Source organism: Rattus rattus, chromosome 12, assembly GCF_011064425.1.
Source record: "Rattus rattus isolate New Zealand chromosome 12, Rrattus_CSIRO_v1, whole genome shotgun sequence".
Lineage (NCBI taxonomy): Eukaryota > Metazoa > Chordata > Mammalia > Rodentia > Muridae > Rattus > Rattus rattus.
In genome coordinates, this window is record NC_046165.1 from 91,607,505 (window position 1) to 91,628,490 (window position 20,986).

Here is a 20,986-nt window from a genome sequence, read left to right on the forward strand (position 1 = left end):
GAGCACGGAGGCTGCACTTGCGGAAAGTGCCTCATCCCCTTCAGCCAGGACCCTAAGTCCAGCTCTCCAGGATGGAGAACTCAGCGGAGGCCGAGAGGATGCACGTGACCCTGCGGGGCACACCGCCCCGCCCCGTCGCCACTCGCGTGGCCACTCCCATCCTGACCGCGCGGGTGCCGTTGCGCCGCCTCCGCCGTTCCCCGGTCCTCGCCTCTGGGGCTGCCCTGGACATTGCCTGACCCGAGGCCCGGCAGCTCCTGCTCGCCCCATCCCTGCCGGACGGTTCGAGACAGCTCACCCAAGGAGACAGCCGTGCTCTCAACCCACGCGGTCACTCCGGAGCAGGTGGGAGTGGGCAGCGGGCGGCGCGGCAAGGACAGGCGCGTTGGACAGCCCGGGCGGCAGCGGCGGGGACCTGGCTGGGGGAGGCCAGGCTTGCGGCGGGGCGCAACGGTGTCTCCTTCACTTCGCCCTCCAGCCGCGGTGGCTGCAGCGCAACTTCCAGATAGCGGAGTGGCCTCAGCTGCGAGCCGAGCGGTGGCGGCAGCGCCCCTCAGGACACCCGCAGGTACTATGGCGCCCTCCTCTTGCCGAATCTGGTGCCCTAGGGCGGGTCGGCCGCCTGAGTGAACTCAGGGCGGCCCTGGTCCCCTAAGATGGCCGCAGAGGCCCTGGCCCTTGCTCTAATGTCCGAGATCCCTAGTGGACCCTTTGACCGTCCCCTGACCACACTTCTTGTCCCTTCTACAGATCACCTTTTCCCCGCGACTTCGCCATGGGTGAATGTTGTGTACCGGTATGCCAACGGCGTAAGTAGCACAGAGGTGTTAGCGCGATGGGGCAATGGGTCTGCTGTTCCTCTTTAGAAAACCGTAGCTGGTCTCTTAGCTGGTCTCGCCGTGACCCACATTCCTGCAAGGACTTGGAAAGTTTGCTTCCTTGCGCGGGCCCCTAAGTCTTACTGCCAACTCTGTTGACAGACGTGGTGTTGAGCTGTTGGGTTGCAGATAGGGGGCTCGCGCCTGGGGCGTTGGTCCCTGGCCGCACCCACCCTTGGCTTTTGGATGTGTCATTTACCAATCCGAAAGCAAACTAAACAACTAGTTGTTGACTTCCATCTTGGGGAGGGAGAGTTAGATCAGTCACTTTGCAAGAGGAAGTAGTTCGCTGTCTGCCTGCATAGATCGAGTGCACTGCAAGGTCATTACACGTGTTCCTAAGGGCGTGGATGCGCTCTGTAGAATGAATGAGCTGCTGCTGGAGCTCAGATTCCTTGCCCTTAAGCCTCACTTTTGGCGGAGGACTTGGGAGCGGTATTAATGTGTTTAAAAGTGCCTGCGGTTTGATATTTAGTCGCAGTAGACACTTGATTGAAACATAGGTGGTTGTATTTTTTTACCCCTGTGCCTAGATATGTCAGTTCCCAGGGTGTTGTTTTTGTTTTTGGAAGTCTTTCCAAGGGGTTTGTTAGGGTAGAATGCCTAATCTTAAATTTTGTTTTTTTATCTCAGTTCAATCAGTCAGTCACTTTGAGTTTTCCCAACTGTGTACATTGGTGCTAGTCCTCTGAGGCTGTAGACACTATGTTTAGGAATTAGAAAGGCTTCACCCTATTCTTGAAAATGGGTAGAAAGGTCCCAGGTTTCTATCACCACATAACTATTGAGCAGTAAGTTTTTGTTATGGATGGCTACTTATTTTTTGTAGTTCTAGTGGCATCAAAAACAACTCCGGTTGGACTGCTTGAATGTAAATATTAGCAGTAGGTCATAGTCCAGTCACATTAACTGTAGAATCTCTCTTTTCACTAGCAATTTGTATCCCTCCACCCTATGCTGACCTTGGCAAAGCTGCCAGAGATATTTTCAACAAAGGATTTGGTAAGGACTTTTTCTTCTTTTAATTTTAACATAAAAGAGAAAATGTATGCTTGGACCTCTTCAGGAAATTAATCGCTTTGCTTTTCTAGACTGAACATCCTGCCGCACTCATGCTTCCACCGGGTGCATGTGCACCTCAGTTTCTTAGCCTTTCTTCTGGTCACGGTTGAAAAGCTTACTCTTTATTTTATTTTTTAAGACCGGGTCTCTCTCTGTAACCCTAGCTGTCCTGGAACTCACTCTTTAGACCAGGCTGGCTTGAACTCTCAGATCTACCTGCCTCTGCCTCCCAAGTGATGGGCGGCAGGTACCACCCCCAACTCCGGGGGTGGGTTGGGAGCGGGGAGCTTGTAGAACAGTTCAGGCCATGGTTGGATAGAGCTGCCTGGAATTACTGTTTTAATGGTTGTGACTCCTGGTAGGCAGAAACCTTGAGAGTTTGGGCTTTTTAGAGTGAATTTGAGTTTTTTGAAAACTGTATTGCACATACCACTGCCCTTTGACTTCTGGTACTAGCCCTTTGGGATAAGTGTCCTAAGTGTGTCACCATAAACAATGTCCTAAGTGTGTCACATCTGAGGAAGTGATTTTCTAAGGTAACATTTAACAATGGCTTGAAAGGGGCGTATGAGTCAGGAAGTGGAGCCTGTTACAGGACACTGGGCAGCAGCTGCTGTCACCTCAGTTATCACCTCAGTAGGACTGACCACTTGGAAGTGTTCATTCCGGTGTGTGCATTAGTACATTTTTGTTCCCTGGACTTTGGAGTTTTGTTAACTGTAATGTGAGTAGTGCATATGCATCTTTTCTGCAGAAGAATCTTATCTTTGCTCTCTTGTGTTTTGAAGGTTTTGGGTTGGTAAAGCTGGATGTGAAAACGAAGTCATGCAGTGGTGTGGTAAGTAATTGATGCTTTCATGAATCTGTTAATTTTGTAGCCACAAATGTCTACAGCCATTTTCCTAAGGAGGCAGAAGTTAATTTGTTTTGAGTGATTTATGTGTAATATGATTTATTGGCTTTGTATATGATTTCTGATTTTCATGTGGTTTTGTTCTGTTCCTGTATATTGTGTTACTATGACTGCACAGAGAAGTTGGGAAAGTCATTGGTTATATGGGACTGTTTACTCAGGTAGAGGACAATCTTGAAGGCCACTGCTCATTAGACTCCTGTAACCCTTTCTCTTAATACCTGTCAGAGTTCTGAGCTTAGCAGCAACTTGTTTATTTGACCACAGTGATCATTTAGTATAATGGCTGTGTTCTAATAGTCATTCATCTAGATGTCTACATGTTTATCCTGACTGGAATATCTCTGAAGAATTTACAGTTTTGATATGCCAACACATCCATCCCAACTGTTGTTAAAAAAGGTTAAAGTAAAATAGCATATACTTTTTCTTGCTCTAAAAGCTTTGTTTTGAGATTGGAGGTGGGTGTGTAATGTACATGCTGAGCTATGACTCCTCAGTACTGTATGCCTGCTGCTCTGTATGTGACTAGGACTTGGTAAAGTTTGTGGTGGCATTTCCTAGTGCGTACAGCTTGGCATTCATGGGTCTTAGATTTGTCTTGTTCTGTGGTTTTTTTGGTCTGTAAATAAGTCTAATCATTTGATTATGGTTCAGTGACTGACTTGTTTGGATTAATAGATCACAGAATATTAGGTGACTGTAAATATTTTTTCTCCACTGTTGTTGGAGGTTGAACCCAGGGCCTTGCATTTCTACTAATCTTTATATTCAGCCTACTGAGTTTTAAGTATGTTTGTGCATGTATGTTGTTCTAAACTAAAACACACCATCTTTGTCTTTAGAAAGTTTACTTTTAAGAGTGGGAGTGGAACTTAGTAGTAGAGTGTTTACCCAGCTATGTATGAGATCCAGTGCTGTAAAACAAACAAAACACCCTTTCTCTTGGAAAGACAAACTTTAAGCTGAAGATAGAGAACGGAAAGTTTGTGTTGGAAGGAAAGGCTGATGTTAGAACAGAGTTAGGGAGAGTTATGGAAGTCAGTTCAAGTTTGTGTTGGAAAGAAAGCTGATGTTAGAACAGAGTTAGGGAGAGTTATGGAAGTCAGTTCAAGTTCTTGAAGGACATGTAGGCATTGGATTAAAGAAGGGATGCTTTGTTTATGCTTGGGAGTGGAATTGAATAGTCATAGGACTCATTCTGTAATGCAAACCTATGCAGAATTAAGTTCTACTAAGGTCCTTCGATTTCTTGAGCTGCAGAGATGTTCAGGCTACGCAAAATGTAGAAGAAAAGTCCCTAGCGATGGAGTGAATTGCTTTATTGGTGTCATCTGGCTCAATTCACCCCACAGGCTGATGTTGGCCTTGTGTCCTGAGCTTTCCTTGGCATAGGTTAGGCTGGTTCTTGATCTCCGGTTTGTTGGAAGAGCATGCGTCACATGTGTTCAATGTTGTCTCACTGATGTATTTAATGTTGTCTCGTTGATGTATTTAATGTTGTCTCACTGATGTGTTCAATGTTGTCTCACTGATGCGCACGCAGAGCTACAGAGCTTTCGTGTGTGGGTTCAATTGGACTAATCCACAGGAGGCTATGCTGTCCCTTTGAGAAAACAGACCTACCTCCAAAATAGTATTTTGTTAGTTTTTCAAGACAGGGTTTTTCTGTGTAGCCCTTGCTTGTTGTCCTGGAACTGACTCTGCAGACCATGCTGGCCTTGAACTTGGAGGTCCACATGCCTCTGCCTCCCCAGTGCTGGGGTTAAAGGCGTGCACCACCACTTCCTGGCAGTGTCTGATATTTCTTTTTCTTTTCTTTTTTTAAAGATTTATTTTTTTATTTCATGTTGCTACACTGTAGCTGTTTTGAGACACACCAGAAGAAGGCATCAGATCTTATTACAGGTGATTGTGAGCCACTATGTGGTTGCTGGGATTTGAACTCAGGACCTCAGGAAGAACAGTCAGTGCTCTTAACCACTGAGCCATCTCTCCAGCCTGGTATTTCTTATCTCTACACCTATCACAATTTCCCATAAACTTAAAAAAAAAAATCAATTTTAGACATAGCTTTAAAGTGGTTAGAGTGTAGAGATATTGATACAGAAACCATGAATCAGAACTCTGACAGGCTGTTGTAAGAGTTACATTTTATCTTGGGATATTTTACCCACGTGCTGTGCTTGGAAAGAAAGATACTTTGTTCCTCTAGAAAATTCTGAAATACAGCCTCCCAGTGTTCCCCCCTTTACTTGGTATGCCACAGGGGATTGGCAGATCTTTTTTGCTACAAACCCAAAATTAAACTTTTAAAAAAAGATTCACTTATTTTTAAATAAAAATGTTTTTATTTTAGGTGTGTGAGTGTTTGCTGCATGTATGCCAATGTGTGCCTGGTGCCAGTGCTGCCAGCTTCCCTGGTACTGGAGTTACAGATGGTTGTGGGTGCCGGGACCCGAATCTGGGTCCTCTGCAGAAGCAGCAAGTGTGTTACTCACTGGCCCTTTCTCCAGTCCCGGCCTGAGCTTGTTATGGTGCTTCATATTCATCCCTGTATTGAGTATTTCCTCTGCTGACAGGTGATGTTTGACACAGACCAAGTGTAAAGGAATCAGTAACGCTCCCACACTTCACTCTTAGAAGAACTTCGTGTTATTGGTATATGGTTTTGCCTCCATATGTATCTGTGCCCCATGTTTGTGCCACAGAGACCAGAAGAGGGTGGGTACTGTGAAACTGGAGTTACAGACTTGTTAATCCCCTTGTGGAGTGCTAGGATCGGCAGCGTTCTTAACTACTTAGCCATTTCTCCATTCCTTTCCGGTGCTTTAGAACAATGAAAATGTGGGGAGTTGGGTGAGATGTGTTGGTGGGGACACACCTTTAATCCCAGCACTAGGGGGGCAGGCAGGTCAGGCCAGCTTCAGTTTCTACAGAGAGGTCCAGGTCAGCCAGGGCTACATAAGTGAGACAAAAACCAAACAAAACAGCAAAAGGATGATATAGATGTTTGGAAAAAGGCAAGAAACCTAGTCAAGACTCATCTAAACAAAGCAGAGGGGCTGGAGAGGTGGCTCAGCAGTTAGGATAGGTGCTGCTCTTGCAGAGGACTTTAGTTCATGTCTCAGGACCCACACGATGGCTCACAACTGCCTCTGTCCAGTTTCAGGAAATCAGACTGCTCTGGCCTTCATGGGCACCTGTACCTATATACTCAAATTAAAGATAAATCTTTATAAAGGGAAAAAGAAAACTAGAATATGGACTATTGGAGGATTTAAATTTTACTTACTGACATTTGTCACAGTATTTTGTGTGTGGATTATGTGAATGTGCAGGCACCTGTGTCACAGGGCACAGTGAGGACAGCTTGCGGGGCTCAGTCGTGTCTTAGCGCCGTGTGGTCTGAAGATGGAGGTGAGGGTCAGACTTGGCAGCCTGTAGCCCACTCAGTCACTCACTGCTGGGTCCTGTGTACGTAATCTTTACCTTCCAAAGGACCTTCTGTGGCAGTCAGTTGGTCTGAGGCTGGCTCGTCACTGCTGTTTGCTTAGGGAGTAGCGCAGTGGAGCGCTGTAAGTGCTGTGTCAGCTGGGCAGGGCCTCGTCCAGGCTCAGGAGAAGGCTCATCAGCCTGTTTATTGTCTCGGTAGGAATTTTCAACATCTGGCTCCTCTAATACAGACACTGGTAAAGTCAGTGGGACCTTGGAGACCAAGTACAAATGGTGTGAGTATGGTCTGACTTTCACAGAGAAATGGAACACCGACAACACTCTGGGGACGGAGATTGCAATTGAAGACCAGATTTGTCAAGGTTTGAAACTGACCTTTGACACCACGTTTTCACCAAACACAGGGTAAGTGCTGGTGTTGGTGCATGCTGTGCTTACAGGCCTCGTCTGCTCAGGAAGGGGCAGCTGTCACAGTGCCTCCATCGCCTGCGGCAGCACCAGTCCACCTTTGCGCTGCCCGCCACTGCCAGGGCCTTGCTGTCAGAGACGATGGCCTCTTCACTGTGGCTGTGCTTACTGCCACTTCCGAGGCCATTGTGACCGCTGTGATAGGGCAGTGCTATCATCCCATGTGGGTTGTTTAATTGATTTGGTTGTTTTTAACCCTATAATTGTCACACTGTGGTTTGTTTAAATCTGTTTCAAGTCCACCATGCAGTTATATGTATAAATCTTGGTCATTGGCATGAGTTTCAAGTCAGTCTCTTCTTTTTCCAGAAAGAAAAGTGGTAAAATCAAATCTGCTTACAAGAGGGAATGTATAAACCTTGGCTGTGATGTTGATTTTGATTTTGCTGGACCTGCCATCCATGGGTCAGCCGTCTTTGGTTACGAGGGCTGGCTTGCTGGGTACCAGATGACCTTTGACAGTGCCAAGTCAAAGCTGACAAGGAGTAACTTCGCAGTTGGCTACAGGACTGGGGACTTCCAGCTACACACAAATGTGTAAGTCCTTTGTGGCCTGTTGAGGTGCAGGCTCTCGGAGGACGGTGTGCGACGTCATTTCTTTTGATGTGTTTTTAGTTTGAAGGATTTCTGTTGCCACGGGTGGTCCTCAGGAGCATGCAGTGTGGACACTGACTGGGAGCTCCTGCGGTCAGCTCAGGATGCTTTTGTGCCTTTACAAGAGGTGTCAGACTTGGCAGTCTGCTGCCAGTGCCTTCTCTGACAAAATGACCTGTGGTGTGTGGGGTTGCTAGGGTGGTCTTAACATCTTCACTCACGGTGCTAGGCGAGTTGTGCCTCACACCTTTAATCCTAATTTGGAAGGCAGAGACAGCTGTATCTTTCTGAGAGTGAGGCCACGTTAGTCTACATAGTGAGTTTAGGCTGGCTAGAACTACATTGTAAGTTCCTTTCTCAAAAAGCGGGGGCTGGGTATGGCATTTTTTTTTTACCCAACTCAAGTTAATATAGAAAGGACTTAACTTTTTTCTTTGACAAAAGTGTACATTTTTAAAAGATTTATTTATTTTATGTATATGAGTATATATATATACCCACATACCAGAAGAGGGCATCAGATCACATAGATGGTTGCGAGCCACCATGTGGTTGTTGGGAATTGAACTCAGGACCTCTGGAAGAACAGCCAGTGTTCTTAACCGCTGAGCCACCTCTCTAGCCCTGACAAAATAGTATACTAATAAGTAACAGGACAGAAGAAAATGTTCTCACAATCCTACCAGCTACACATAATCGTAAAAGTTTATATGTGTTTATCTGTTTGTTATGACACATGTGCAGGTTAGTGGGAAATTGAGTTCCCAGGGATTAAACTCAGGTCCTTAGACTTGGTGGCAAGGACCTTAAGACCCAGTAAGGCATCTCTCTGCTCCTAGATAACAGTTTTTTAATAAAGTCCCTTGTGTGGCCCTTCCTGACCTGAAACTGACTATCTAGATATATAGAATCTTTATTATCTTTTGCTGTTCACTCTTGTGTCTGTGCACGTGTGTGTGGTGCTGCTGGCGGGGTGAGTGCAGGATCCATCTAAGATAGGCATCGTGCGATCATTGAACCACAGCCCCATGTCTGCAGAAGTGTGCATGCGCGCAAGCGGGCAAGCGAACAAGTGTTCCACACCTTTAATCCCAGCACTCCTGAGGCAGAGGCAGAAGGAGCTCTATGAGTTTGAAGTCAGCCTTGTCTGCATAGTGAGTTCCAGGACAGCAGGACCATGTAAAGAGACCTTATCTTTAAAAAAATAAGGCGAGGCAGAAGGAATGTGGAGACGGAGTCTAGTCTGGGCTACAGAGTGAGACTCGCCCTGTCTCAGCCACACCGGAGAGGACTTGGCAGTTTTCAGTGGAGCTTTATAGGCCAGCATGAGCAAAGCCATCCTTCCCCACCCACCCCTCAGCTCTAGGGAATGAACCCAGGGCTTCTGCACACTAGGCAAGCCCTGTGCAGTTACCTGCTCAGTTGTGGTAGTGCTTATACCTCCTACAGTTTTGCCCAGTGCCTTAGAGGTGGTTGCATCGTCTATTCTAGATTCTAATTCAAAATATCTTACAGAAATAATGGGACAGAATTTGGAGGATCAATTTATCAGAAAGTATGTGAAGATTTTGACACTTCAGTAAACCTTGCTTGGACATCAGGTACCAACTGCACTCGTTTTGGCATTGCAGCTAAATACCAGTTGGACCCCACTGCTTCTATTTCTGTGAGTACCTCTGGGCGTAGGGCGGGGGAGCTACTCTGGGTCACTGGGTGGTGAGGAAAGCTGGCCTGGGATTCGCAGCCCATGTTTACAGATGTACTGGGGCTGGGGTTGGAATGCTCCTTGTCCTGTGGAAATGGGGATAGAGGTTTGACTTTCAGGTTAGAGCTCTGTGGTGATTGGATGAGAACCCTCTCCCCCTCCCCCCAGGCTAGTGTATTTGAATACGTGGTCCCCACTTGGTGAGAATGTATTAGGAGGTGTGGCCTTGTTGGAGGAGATTGGGGCAGATTTTGAGATTTCAAAAGCCTAGCCATTTGTAATGCCTCACGTGTGTGGATCAGAGGGAAGCTCGGCTACTCCTCCAGCACCCTGCCTGCCTGAGGCCATGCTTCCCCCCATGATGGCCATGGGCTCACCCACCCTCTTGAATCAGGAGCCCCGAATTAAGCGCTTTCTTTATAAGTTACCTTGGCCATGGTGTCTGATCACCGCAATAGAAAAATAACTAATAATCACAGAATAATAATAGATAAATAAAATAGAAAACAATAATAATCACGGAAGTTGGCCTTCCATTGAGAGCTTCTGAATTAGTTTTGCTAATATCCCTGAGCCCCCAAGTCTGCCTAAGCTCCAGGTAACCAGCGTGTGGAGCCCTGGGTGGCTCGTAATTTTGTCAGGGAGTAACAGTACTTTCTTTGACTATGAAGGTCTTCAGATTTTATCTAAGAGGTCACTGGTCTAGCACCATTTTTACAGGTGAAGCGATTGGAGTTTGGTTGAGAGAGGACGAAATATTACTGTTGGTGGTGGGGTGGGATTGGTTAATCCAGACTAGACCCAGTGTTTTGACCTTAATCCTGTCTAGGGTGAGTAGAATATCTCACTGGGACTGTTGCCTAAAACCTTCACCTCCAGGGCTTCCTGCCCTCTGCTAGGGGCCAAGTGAGATGGCCACTCTTGTCAGAATCTTGTGCCTTTCTCCTGTTTCTGTGTTTAGTCATAGTGGCTTGAGATAGAGGGGTGTGTGTGCTGTGTGGGGCAGGGAATTGGCTCCCGTGTCCAGCAGATCAGCACCTGTTACTGCGTGTCAGGGACTGTCTGTTCCATATGTGCTAGGGATGACAGGAAGTTAAACAGTCAGGAGAGTCACTTCTGTTACATAAAGTACTCTTGATCCCCAAAGATCCCTTTTTAAAAAATTATTTTATGCATGGGTACTCTTATCTGCATGTACACCTGCATGCCAGAAGAGGGCATCAGATCGCGTTAGATAGTTATGTGTGGTTGCTGGAATTGAACTCAGGAGCTCTAGAGGAGCAACTGATGCTCTTAACCGCTGAGCCATCTCTTCAGCCCCGTGTTTTGAAGCCTTAAGCTGTTATGTTTTAGCCCTGTCTTTTGCTTTTTGTTTAAAGATTTATAATCAGAGATAGTGTGAAAAGTACCCAGAGTGCTTTTCCCTTTGACCAGTCAGTGGTGGATCCGTGACTGGCTGCACTAGGTACAGCACTCTTCTCAGCACACTGGTCTCTTACACTAAGTGCCCTCTCTTGTCATGTGTGTGCTTGTGGCACCGGGACAGATGGATGGCAGCGGCAGGAACACCTTTCAGCTACCAATCATTGTGGAAATAAATAGAGCATTTCCCACCCGAGTAGAGCTGTTGATGGCCCCCCGCACCCCTCCTCCACACACCCACATTGGCTTCCTCTTGTGCTTGCATGTTAGAATGGAGTCACTGAATCCGTCCGTAGCCGCTGTTCTCACAGCACGTCGTTGTGTGTATACTTGTAGCCCCGGGATGCTAAAGAGCTCAGGAATGGGGGGGGGGGATGTGCTCCCCCATCCCCGTCCCCAGGCATGTCTCTCCATTCTGCGGCTTGCAGGCTGTGTCGTGTGTAACTGTGACTGCCTGGCACATCTGTAGGTGAACTTGTCTGGGTACAGTGTGGAGTTTGGACCCCTGTTAGTGTAGTGGGCTTAGTTGATGTTAGTTGAGGTGGTGGAGACGGGTGCTGAGGGAGTGCGGGTTGTGAGTGCGCATGCCCAGCAGCCCTTTAGAGTCCAGAATGAAGGACACACATGCCAACCAATTTTGACATGCCTTGACTAGCTCAGTGGTTGGGCATTTCTAAGCCTCCCTGTGGCTAGCACATTTCCCTCCAGTATTCCTGGACTGACAACCGTCTGAATCTGTGTTATCTTCTGGGCAACCCCCCCACTGCCCTCCAGGACCCCTTTCCCTTTCCACCTATACTGCTGAATGGCTTTTCTTCTGCAGCTCTTGAATTTCATCCCTCTTTCTCTGTCCCTTGCCCTCATGGTCTAAAAGTCCCACCCCATCTCCTTGCCCAGCCATGGCTCTATGGCAATTCCTATCAGTCGAAGGCAGCTGGACCCCTGGGCTGGAAGAGCGGCTTTTGGGAGGCAAATAAGACAAAGCACTAGAGACCACTCCACGGGCTGGCTGCCCACCCAACACCCCTGTCTCAACCACCCAGCCCTGTCTCAGCTCCTGAAGGTCTGTGACCTAAATCCTAAATTGTCACGGTATATAAGGAAATTGGTAAGTCATGGTTCCTCATCAGGCCCCAACTAGTTACAGCCAAAATCCAACAGCATAGAGCTGAGTGTGAGGAAGGAATTAAACTGGAAGCTTGAGGAAGTAGTGATGGGTGGGTGTAAGCCATGAAAAACCTGCTCACTGTGCATTTCAAAGGTGGCTCCCACCTCTAGTGAGTCTGATAGGTGTCACCAACTACATATTACTTGTTTTTATGAGTTTCACAAGGGTGAGTTTCTTTATTATGTGTGTGTATCATGGTGGGGGTGGGGTTCTGGATACACAGCCTAAGGTGTGTAAAGAGTGTTGAGCTCTGCTGACATGACAATTTGATTTTGAGTTAATGTTTAATGTTTTAAGTGGCACTTGGTGTTTTCTTAATATGTAATTCTAAATTTTAGTATCTCATTGACTTAAAAGCACTCGCCCCATAGCTTCCTGATGGGGAATACCTAAGAACTTTGTCTCTCTTCAGAAATGTTTTTCTCTCTTTCTAGGCAAAGGTCAACAACTCTAGTTTAATTGGAGTGGGCTATACTCAGACTTTGAGGCCTGGTAAGTATCTTTGATAATGAAGGATTGTTTTACAGCTCCCTCCCCCTTTCAAAAGGTTCATTCATTTAAGTGTATGTGTGTTTTGTCTACTTGTATATCTGCACACTAGAAGAGGGCATTTGACCCAATGGGATTACAGATACAGGATGGTGGGTGCTGGGAATTGAACTCAGGACCTCTGGAAGAGTACCCAGTACTCTTAACTGCTGAACCATCACTCTATTTGTACATTCTTTCTTTTTTTTTTTTTTGTGGAGCTGGGGACCGAACCCAGGGCCTTGCTTCCTAGGCAAGCGCTCTACCGCTGAGCTAAATCCCCAACCCCCATTCTTTCTTTTTTTTAAAAAGATTTATTTATTTATTAATTATATATAAGTACATCTTCAGACACACCAGAAGAGGGCATCAGATCTCATTACAGATGGTTGTGAGCCCCATGTGGTTGCTGGGAATTGAACTCAGGACCTCTGGAAGAGCAGTCAGTGCTCTTAACAGCTGAGCCATCTCTCCAGCCCTGAACATTATTTTCAAAATTACATTTAGTTTATTCTTTTGTGAGCCTTTCAAGCCTGTGGTGTGGCTGCTACTCCTTTCCTGGAAGCTGTAGCTTATCATACCCGCCCCACCCCGCCCCCTCACTCCTTACAGGGAGGGGCCTGCTTGGAATAAGCATGGCTGCCCTCACCCTAAACCGCCCCACTCCTCTAAGCTTAACCATTATGTAGTTCCTCCCTGGTGTCTGAATATTGTCTTGGGTCAAAGGTGTCTGCAGTTCCCTTCAGATAATGGATACCAGAGCAGTTCCAAACTAGGGAGTGGTCTGGGTCATAGCAGATCCCCACCCAGTAGGTCTGAGCCGGAGAATTCTGTTTCTCTGGAGCTTACAGCTGCTTAGAGCAGTTGATGACCAAGGTCTGAAAGCCCTGGCAGCCCGCTTTCCTAATGGGGCACCTGCTTCCCACAGCTAAATTTTACTTAGACTTAAAACCTAAAGAAAAGTGAAAGTGAACACTGAAGGCCAGTTCCCCATATACTAATCTCAGATGAGTAATAAGTATTAACTTACCTGCCGTGTGTTTTCCCACTTACTCCCAGATCTCATCTCCAGTGTTACTTAGTCTGGGCTGGCAGTCTAGTGAAGACGCGTGTTAGAACATGGTTTTTAGGACGTTTTGAACTTTTTATGCCTGCAGATGCGCATTTACCCTCAGAGTTTCTAGCTTCACTGTTGATCCCTATGCTCTCGCTGGCCTGAGTCCGTATGGCCAGCTCCCATACAGCTGAGGAGGGGACTGGCAGGGCTGAGTCATGGTGTTTGCTTTGTTTGCAGGTGTGAAGCTTACACTGTCTGCTCTGGTAGACGGGAAGAGCTTTAATGCTGGAGGCCACAAACTTGGGCTTGCCTTGGAATTGGAGGCTTAATCCAGTTAAAAGAAACCTCTGGGAATGGATATCAGAAGATTTGGCCTTAATATATTTCCATGCGACCAGCAGGCTCCCCCTTCCCCCCCCAGAAGGTGATCACATCAAAGGATGATTAAGCAAGAGCTGTGTTTTAAATATTTAGACAGTCACCCGTTGGCTGGTTTCTAGTTGGATGGTTATCTCGTTATCAGTGCTGCCTTGTGCGGCCTCCTCTACATTATTTAATGTACTTAACTGTTAAATGTGCTACCCACCAATGATGAAATAGACGTTTATGAAAACCGTGCCATGGTGTGCATGTTTGTTTTATGTTCCTTTTACCCTTGACTGTTGTACTGAATGAGATGGATCAGTGGATGTTTTAAGATGAGGTAGAAGATCTTTTTTGTGATATTCACCCATCACTAGAATCACTTTGGTAACCCCAAACATGACAAATTATGAATAAAACGAGTGTACACAACTAATGCCTCACGTATGTGCAGTCAGATTGCAGCCTAGGGGCTAATCTTCTTGGTAAATACTTCTGGTGAGCACTTTGCTCTTTACCGAAACTTGGGCAACCAAACTTCCTGTGTCCCTAGCATAATCAATCCATGAGGTCTTTGAGACTACAATAAAATACAAGGATACATGCTTTAATACTCTGCAGTTTCTAAGTTTGTACAAAGTTCCAGTGAATGACTTAATCCATGGATGATGAGGGAAGGAAAAGCAGCAGTGGTGCTGAAGGGTTAAATAGGCATGGGAGCCCTTTCTTCTGAGCCTCGCAGCAAGATAGGAAGGCGGAAGTGTACGGAGTCTCTCCCATAGACAGGTATTGGGAAGCTGAGCTGAGAGGTTTGGGCCCTGGCAGCCCCCGTAGCCATCACCTGGGTGATTTGCATTACCTAGTGACTCTAGTTGGAAAAGTAGTACTGCCCAGGGGAGGAGGTAGGTCACAGGTGAGGGGTAATCAAAGATGGAGGTGAGCGTCACTCCTGAGGTCTAGTTGTGAACTTGTTGGATTACTTTGGGGCTTCCCCAGTAGAAATGGTGCATGCCCACTGTCCCGTGGCCTAGTGCTCCTTCCTCAGCTAACAAGTGCACTTCACGCTGGCTCTGCTCTGGGCTAGAGTACACATGTGGGTTACCAGTATGTCAAAGGTACTTCTCAAAATGGAGTGGCCAGGTCCCCTGTGTGCACCTCCGTATGTACTTGTGAAGGAATAGTTCCCAGTGGGTTGGTGTGTGGCAGGGACGTGGGGCTTGGACAGACTCAGTTGTGGGCTCATGCAGCTGTACTTGGAGCTGCTGCTGGGTGTGTTTCACTTGGGCCTTAACCATAGGTGGCAAACCTGTGGTCCCAGAAACTGTCCTTTGTGCCTCAGTATAAAGAATGTCACCCTTCTTCCAGAACAGCAAAGCACCAGGCCCCAGGTCAATAAAGGTTGGCTCCTTATAGTGTCCCCCACAAAGGACTATGCTGGAAAAGCCTTTAAGTTCCTGAGGTTCCTTGAATGAGGTTGGCTACCCACCCTCCTGTCTGCTTTACTTAACCCTTGGACATCAATTTCCTCCCTTAGGACTCAAGCCGGTGAGGCGGCAGATAGAAATACCAGCCAACCTTAGGTCCTCTGGTTTGGGTCAAGAGGGTTGCTTCTCGAGTAATAGCCACTGTTAGGGTTTCCACTGCACACTGGGGAGGCAACAGCCCTGTGAAAACGTGGGTAGACTGCCAGCAGACCTGACCTAGCTATAAAGTACCCATAACTAGGTGTTGTCGACAAGGTGTGGCATGTGGCTAGGACACAAGAGACAGGGTCCTCCCTTTATCAAAGCCCTCAGAGCCTGTTGGAACTGTACTCAATGCGTACAGCAGGGAAAATTTATTAAAACTATCCGGTCAGATAGGGCCACGAGCCTTGGTGCCAGGGAGACCATTTTACTGGAAAAACTGCCTAAATGAACGTCGGAAATTGATGCTCAGAAGGTCGCGTGTTCCAGTACCTTTACTGTCAGGTTTAAACGTCGGGTCACTGGCTGGGTTTCTTAGCTTCTCACACCCAAGCCCTAAGCATGACGTTACCCTAGATCTTAAAGGCCAAGGAGAGCCCGTCATCCAGGGGCAGGAGGCTAATGTAGACCCTGGCGTCCCGCAAGATGCGCTCGTTTAGGTTCCGCACACATTCAACAGCCTTGTTCTTGGGCTGAGGCTGGAGCACCTCTCCGCGCCACAGGACCTACAGATGGAGGGGCGGGGCCGTCGGAAGTGGGGGTAGCCGACCTAGGGCTTTAGCCAGGAGGGGCGGGCATAGATACTCTGGGCGGGGTTTGGGACAGGGCAAGGGGAGAGCCAGGACCTAGCCACCGGAAGGAGCAGTTTTACCTTAACTTGTACTTACTCTGAGCACAGCGAGCACGCCTCCCGGGCGTAGGAGCTGCAGACAGCGCTCGTAGTAGGCGGTACAGTTCTCCTTGTCTGCGTCCACCACCGCTATGTCGAAGGTTCCGGCCTCGCCCGCCGCCAGGAGCTCATCTTACGGGGACAGAGGGCAGGTGCAGCTGAGCTACGGTCTCAGCGGCCCAGAAGCCCTTGCCCAGGGTCGCCAGTTTTGTTCCCCCGGGTTGGACAGTCCTGGCTGGGCCCCTCCCGCGCCGGTGCTCACCCAAAGTCTGCAGGGCGGGCTGCAGCCGAAGGTCGATCTTCTGCTCCACTTCTGCCTACGGAAGGAGGCCGGTCAGGCCGGCACGCCCCTGAGCCGGAGCCCGAACGGCTGCAGGAGTGGGGCTCTCACCTGCTTCCACAGGGGCCGTCCCAGCTTCGGGGGCTCTGCGTCCACCTCGCAGGTCACCACGCGGCCAGCCTCGGGAAGCGCCAAGGCTAGGGCCAGGGCCGAGTAGCCGGTGAAAGTACCTGTGGACCGGGACACCGGCAAGCTCAGTCAGGGTGCAGGACAGCCCTGTGACCCTGGTTTCCAGAGACCATGGCTGCGCGTTCCTACCCAGATCCAGAGCTTTCTTGGCTTTGATGAGCCGCGCCAGGTTGGCCAGAAGCTGGGCCTGTTCACAGGTCATCATGGAATCCCCCTGCGGCTGCTCCAGGGTCAGCTGTGTGTGGGGAGAGGGTGATGCCATTCCTGCCCGTCACCCCCCACCCCAAATCCCGGGCAGGTTTTGAATCCTTCAGGGACTCCGGTGGCGGGTGTGGCTTAGAGGGGACAGGTCTCAGGGAACCCGGAAGCCCAGAGAGGGTTTCTGTTTAGCTCAAGGTCACACAGCCACGTGAGGTCCACCACGCTGGAAGTGGGGAGCCTGTTCTCGGCCCCAGTCTTACTGACCAGTCGCAGGCTCCGCAGCGCTGGGTGTTCCCTCATGGAGCGGCTCAGCAGATACTGCCACAGGGGATTGTCCGGAGGGGGCAGCAGGCGCTGATGCCGCCTGTACCCCCACGGAGGCCACCGTTTCCCTGCCGGGGAGAAGGTATCCGGTTAGGGCCTGCAGTTCTGACCAGGTTCTCGGGCTCTGCTCAGCGCCCTCCCATTCCCGGGGCTGGTGCAGCCCAGCCCAGCTTACCCAGAAAGAGACCAGTAGCGAAGGCGGCGCCCAGCGCGGCCGAGCCCAAGGCCAGCGCGGCAGGGATAGATAGCCGAGGCACCGGCAGGGCCATGGTGCGGGTTAGCGGCGGCGGAGGTCACGTGTGCTGGAGTAGAGGGGACCGGACTGGGACCAGTAAGCAGACTGGGCTCCACCTTGTCCCGGCCCTGCTCGCAGAGCCGCGGCCTCGGGCACCATCTGGTGACACATGGCCGTATTGCAAGGTCAGGCTTTGAACATCTCGCCACCCGGTGGCTGCATGCGGAACTGCGTTGGGCCGTGGAGTCATCCCCACACTGGGGCTCTTGTGAGCATAGGGAGAGGGGATAAAGTGTGTGTGGCTAAAGGAGGAGTCCAAAGAGACTGGGGGGATGCTTCTTAGAGAGGTGCCCAAAGTTAAAGGAACCAAGAACCTGGGTCACCTGGGTTCCACTAGGTATCCTTAGTGGCTGGGATGCTGGGTGTAGCTTTTGCGTGTGTGTGTGTGTGTGTGTGTGTGTGTGTGTGTGTGTGTGTGTGTGCGCGCGCGCGCGTCAGTTTTTCGGAGTCTGTTTCTTTTCTATAAAGCAGGGATTACAGTCTTACCACCAAAGGCAACGGGATTCCTCCCACATCATAGGTGCTCAATAGTGGTACTTGCCGTTATGGTCATTGACTAGAGAGGGTACCTTGAGAAGCGGCGACATCTTGGCAGGCATTTCTCGAATACCTACTATATGCTTCCGGTGGAAGCAAAAGGTGATGGTAGTTTATGGCTTGGAAACAACTGGACAGGTACAACTGGTACGCAACTCAAGTGTTAACTATACCTCTTTCTTTACCGTGAAATCCTTAGTAGACCTCGCTAACACGAAACTGGCTGACCTGACCCCAGGGACCTAGCAATTGCTTAAGGCATCACCTGCCCGGCCCCCAGGTACCACAGGGGTGTGCCACAGATAAAAAGGACCCCTGCCACTCCAGTACTCACTCTTGCTCAGCTCCCCTCTCCCCTCCCCCTCCCTCCTCATCTCCCCATCTCCTCAACTCCTCTCTCTCCCTCTCTGCCCTGCTTTTCTCTGCCTTCATGGCTTTGCTCCTGTCTGTTTACAAGTCCACTTGCCTGCCTCTACCCGTGGTCCTCCCTCCTCTCCCTTTTCCCTAGGGAAACCCCCTTTATACCAGATCAGTTGCATAGCGTAATTTCTCAGGGGTGCCCCTTGCCTCGGGCCACCAAGAATACAGCATTATATTTCCCAACTGCCCACCACACCTGATGGGGTTCCGGTTGAAAACACCTGTGCAGTGTAGTGTGCCTATTAGGTTATTGGCGTTGTCTTTTTTTAAAAGACTCATTTATTTTTATGTATATGAGTACACTGTAGCTGTCTTCAGACACACCAGAAGAGGGCATTGTATCCCATTACAGATGGTTGTGAGCCACCATGTGGTTGCTGGGAATTGAACTCATGACCTCTGGAAGAGCAGTTAGTGCTGTTAACTGTTGAGCCATCTCTCCAGCCCTGGTGCTGTCTTTAAGAGCTCGAATCCACAGGGCCCCAGAGGTGGTTACCCTGGAAGTCCTTTTTTTAAACAACACTCTCCAGGCCACCAAAGGCAGGCAGACCGGTGCAGGGTCAGTGAGAGACCCTAGGACTTAATTAACTGGAATCAATGCTGCTAGAGTCCAGGGCCTCGGAAGTGAGGGCAGGTCTCCAATCACAATCAGGATAGATTGGCTTCTTGACCTATCAGCATCTGTCCCGGGTGCAGGCAAACAGGAGAGGAAGCTCCTTTCTCTGGGTGAGTGGTGGGATCTCAGCTGCTTGCCCTAACTGCTCCTAGAACAGGCTCCTTAGACAAGCTGTTCCTTCTTGTTAACTCTCAATGTCTGTCAGTCCTGAAAATGCCTCTGAGTTTGAGTCATGTTCTCCAGGTAAGGCCTGAAGAAAAGTAAGTCCCTTTGGGGCTGAGCACACAGCAGGCCCTAAATGTGGGCTGGCAGGGCCACACAGTGGCCAGTGGCAAAAACACAATGGGAAGTCTTTACTTAGCACCTACTGGGTGCCTGGTGCTATGCACCCAGCATCCCTTAAAGCAGCGGTGTTACGCCCATTCTCAAGAGAAGGAAAGTCCTGGATTGCTGGTGTCCGAGTTCTCTGCCTAGTGAGCGGCCTTGCCCTGCTAAATTTCCACCATCTTTCTCAGCACACAGTCCCCTCTAGATCTCTCCAGCCAGCGTGTGGCACAGGGTCCCTGTCCTTAGCTGGAGCCCCCTGCCCCATATCTGGGGATCTGGGTGGTCTACAAGTTCTCAGTGCATACGACAGCCTTCCTCCCCCAGCCTGGCTCCAGGCAGGAGCCGTGGAGGTGGGGGAAGCAGGCGAGGAGGGAGCCATGTCACCATATATCCCAGTCAGATTAAAAAACTAATTTGAAAAGATTAATGCCTTCCATTCCTGTTACGCGGGCTCTGATACCTCTGGGCCTGCGGCCGCTCTGCCTCCTGATTATTGAATTTTTATGGCCTGGTAATTAATTGCAGATTCCCTGTTTTGTTCTATTTCTTTTTCTCTGACATTTTAATTTCAACAGAAAGCACTGGTCTCTATGCAGATTCTCTCTGGAGACCCTAATGGTCTATAAAACAGAATGACTTATACACGTGGCATCCACTTCAGCTGGCGAGCGATTGTTTGAAACCTTGCTGATCACGCAAAATTTAATTTCCCCACCTCCCTCTCCTCTTGCTCCTCGCCTCTTGTCTCTTCCGATGCAGGGCCAGTGCCTCCCAATCTGTTGCAGGCCCTTGTTGTAGGAGGCGGGGCCTGAAGTCAGGACCAGGTTTGATCCCCTTTCTTTGGCAGTGGGTTCGAGGAACTGGGTGCATGCAGATAAATGGGCATTCTTGGCCATATTGGGTCACAGCTGTTCACAGACACCGGGCTGGGACAGACCCTTGTGTTTCTGCCTGATGCCTTCCAAGTTCTACCCCTTCCAGCCCTGCTAATGTCCCATGGGCTTGTCATCTCCTTCAGAGCCAGCACCCAGGCGCCCCCCGCCCTCCGCCCCGGGGCAGGACACCTAGTGAAGGCAGAAGATTCAATTGAGCTAAAGAACTGGGAACTCGTGAGGCAAGTCAGGGGAGGGTGATAGGGCTTCATGGCCCAGTTTGGCTAGGGCTTCTGGTTCTTGGTTTGGATTCTTATAAACATCTGGGGTTGGTGGTCTAAACTGTCAGTCAACCTGTGTGCCCAGCTTTGAACTGTGACTGATCCAGCTGATCCAGCTCAAGGGCTTCTACTCATTCCTGGGGCAACGAGAAGTCAGGACATAGGGATTGGGGATTTAGCTCAGTGGTAGAGCGCTTGTCTAGTAAGCACAAGGCCCTGGATTTGGTCCTGGGGGAAGGAGGGGGGGGTTTCAGGACAGGAGGTAGGATTCCTCAGGGCTGCTAGCTCCGAGTCCCTGTGGGGCCCCAGGAACCTTTTTCTACCCTCTGGGAAGACTTTTTTGGGTGGATCCCCAGTGCATTCCGGCCCGGCCCCCGTTTCTCAGGGAAACTTGCAGCTTGACTTCATGTCTGGGCCGAGACTGCCAGATTCTGAAGCAAAGGTAACACCTCTTACCTTGAGGCTTTGGGAGGTCAGGCTGAGACTCTGGGGACCCTAAGAGCAATTCAAGATAGTGGACTGAGGAGGTAGACCATACAACGGGTTTCTGGGGTTCCTCAAACTGACCGGGGAGGAACCCAGAGACTGGGTCGCTCACCTTCTGTGCTTGGATACTGGGCAGCGGGCACTGGCAATGCCCAAAGTGCTTCAGTTTCCCCCTCGTTTGAGAGGCCA

The 20,986-nt window shown here is 49.4% G+C and overlaps 2 protein-coding genes across 2 annotated transcripts; one reads left to right on the forward strand and one right to left on the reverse strand.

Annotated features, from left to right (window-relative positions):
• The first annotated feature begins 242 nt into the window (after positions 1-242).
• Positions 243-14,225, forward strand: Vdac2 (voltage dependent anion channel 2). Its single transcript, XM_032917224.1, has 9 exons — positions 243-568; positions 751-809; positions 1,812-1,880; positions 2,729-2,778; positions 6,509-6,714; positions 7,087-7,314; positions 8,887-9,037; positions 12,101-12,158; positions 13,489-14,225. The coding sequence occupies exons 2-9, from the start codon at positions 776-778 to the stop codon at positions 13,578-13,580; spliced, it is 888 nt and encodes a 295-aa protein (XP_032773115.1). The 5' UTR covers positions 243-568; positions 751-775; the 3' UTR covers positions 13,581-14,225.
• On the reverse strand, positions 14,201-17,298 carry Comtd1 (catechol-O-methyltransferase domain containing 1). The gene is made up of 7 exons (XM_032917225.1): positions 17,139-17,298; positions 16,904-17,031; positions 16,568-16,673; positions 16,361-16,479; positions 16,232-16,286; positions 15,968-16,101; positions 14,201-15,805 (listed from the first exon to the last, which is right to left on the reverse strand). The coding sequence occupies exons 1-7, from the start codon at positions 17,230-17,232 to the stop codon at positions 15,653-15,655; spliced, it is 789 nt and encodes a 262-aa protein (XP_032773116.1). The 5' UTR covers positions 17,233-17,298; the 3' UTR covers positions 14,201-15,652.
• Positions 17,299-20,986: the final 3,688 nt, after the last annotated feature.

What these genes read in the sequence shown, in the direction of transcription:
- Vdac2 (XM_032917224.1), top strand. Translation starts at nt 776, where the DNA reads ATGGGTGAATGTTGTGTACCGGTATGCCAACGGC. An exon ending in TGTACCGGTATGCCAACGGC is followed by an intron (nt 810 to 1,811) that starts GTAAGTAGCACA and finishes TCTTTTCACTAG; the next exon opens with CAATTTGTATCCCTCCACCC. An exon ending in TATTTTCAACAAAGGATTTG is followed by an intron (nt 1,881 to 2,728) that starts GTAAGGACTTTT and finishes TGTGTTTTGAAG; the next exon opens with GTTTTGGGTTGGTAAAGCTG.
- Comtd1 (XM_032917225.1), bottom strand. Translation starts at nt 17,232, where the DNA reads ATGGCCCTGCCGGTGCCTCGGCTATCTATCCCTGCCGCGCTGGCCTTG. An exon ending in CGCTGCGGAGCCTGCGACTG is followed by an intron (nt 16,674 to 16,903) that starts GTCAGTAAGACT and finishes CCCCACACACAG; the next exon opens with CTGACCCTGGAGCAGCCGCA. An exon ending in CAAGAAAGCTCTGGATCTGG is followed by an intron (nt 16,480 to 16,567) that starts GTAGGAACGCGC and finishes CCCGGTCCACAG; the next exon opens with GTACTTTCACCGGCTACTCG.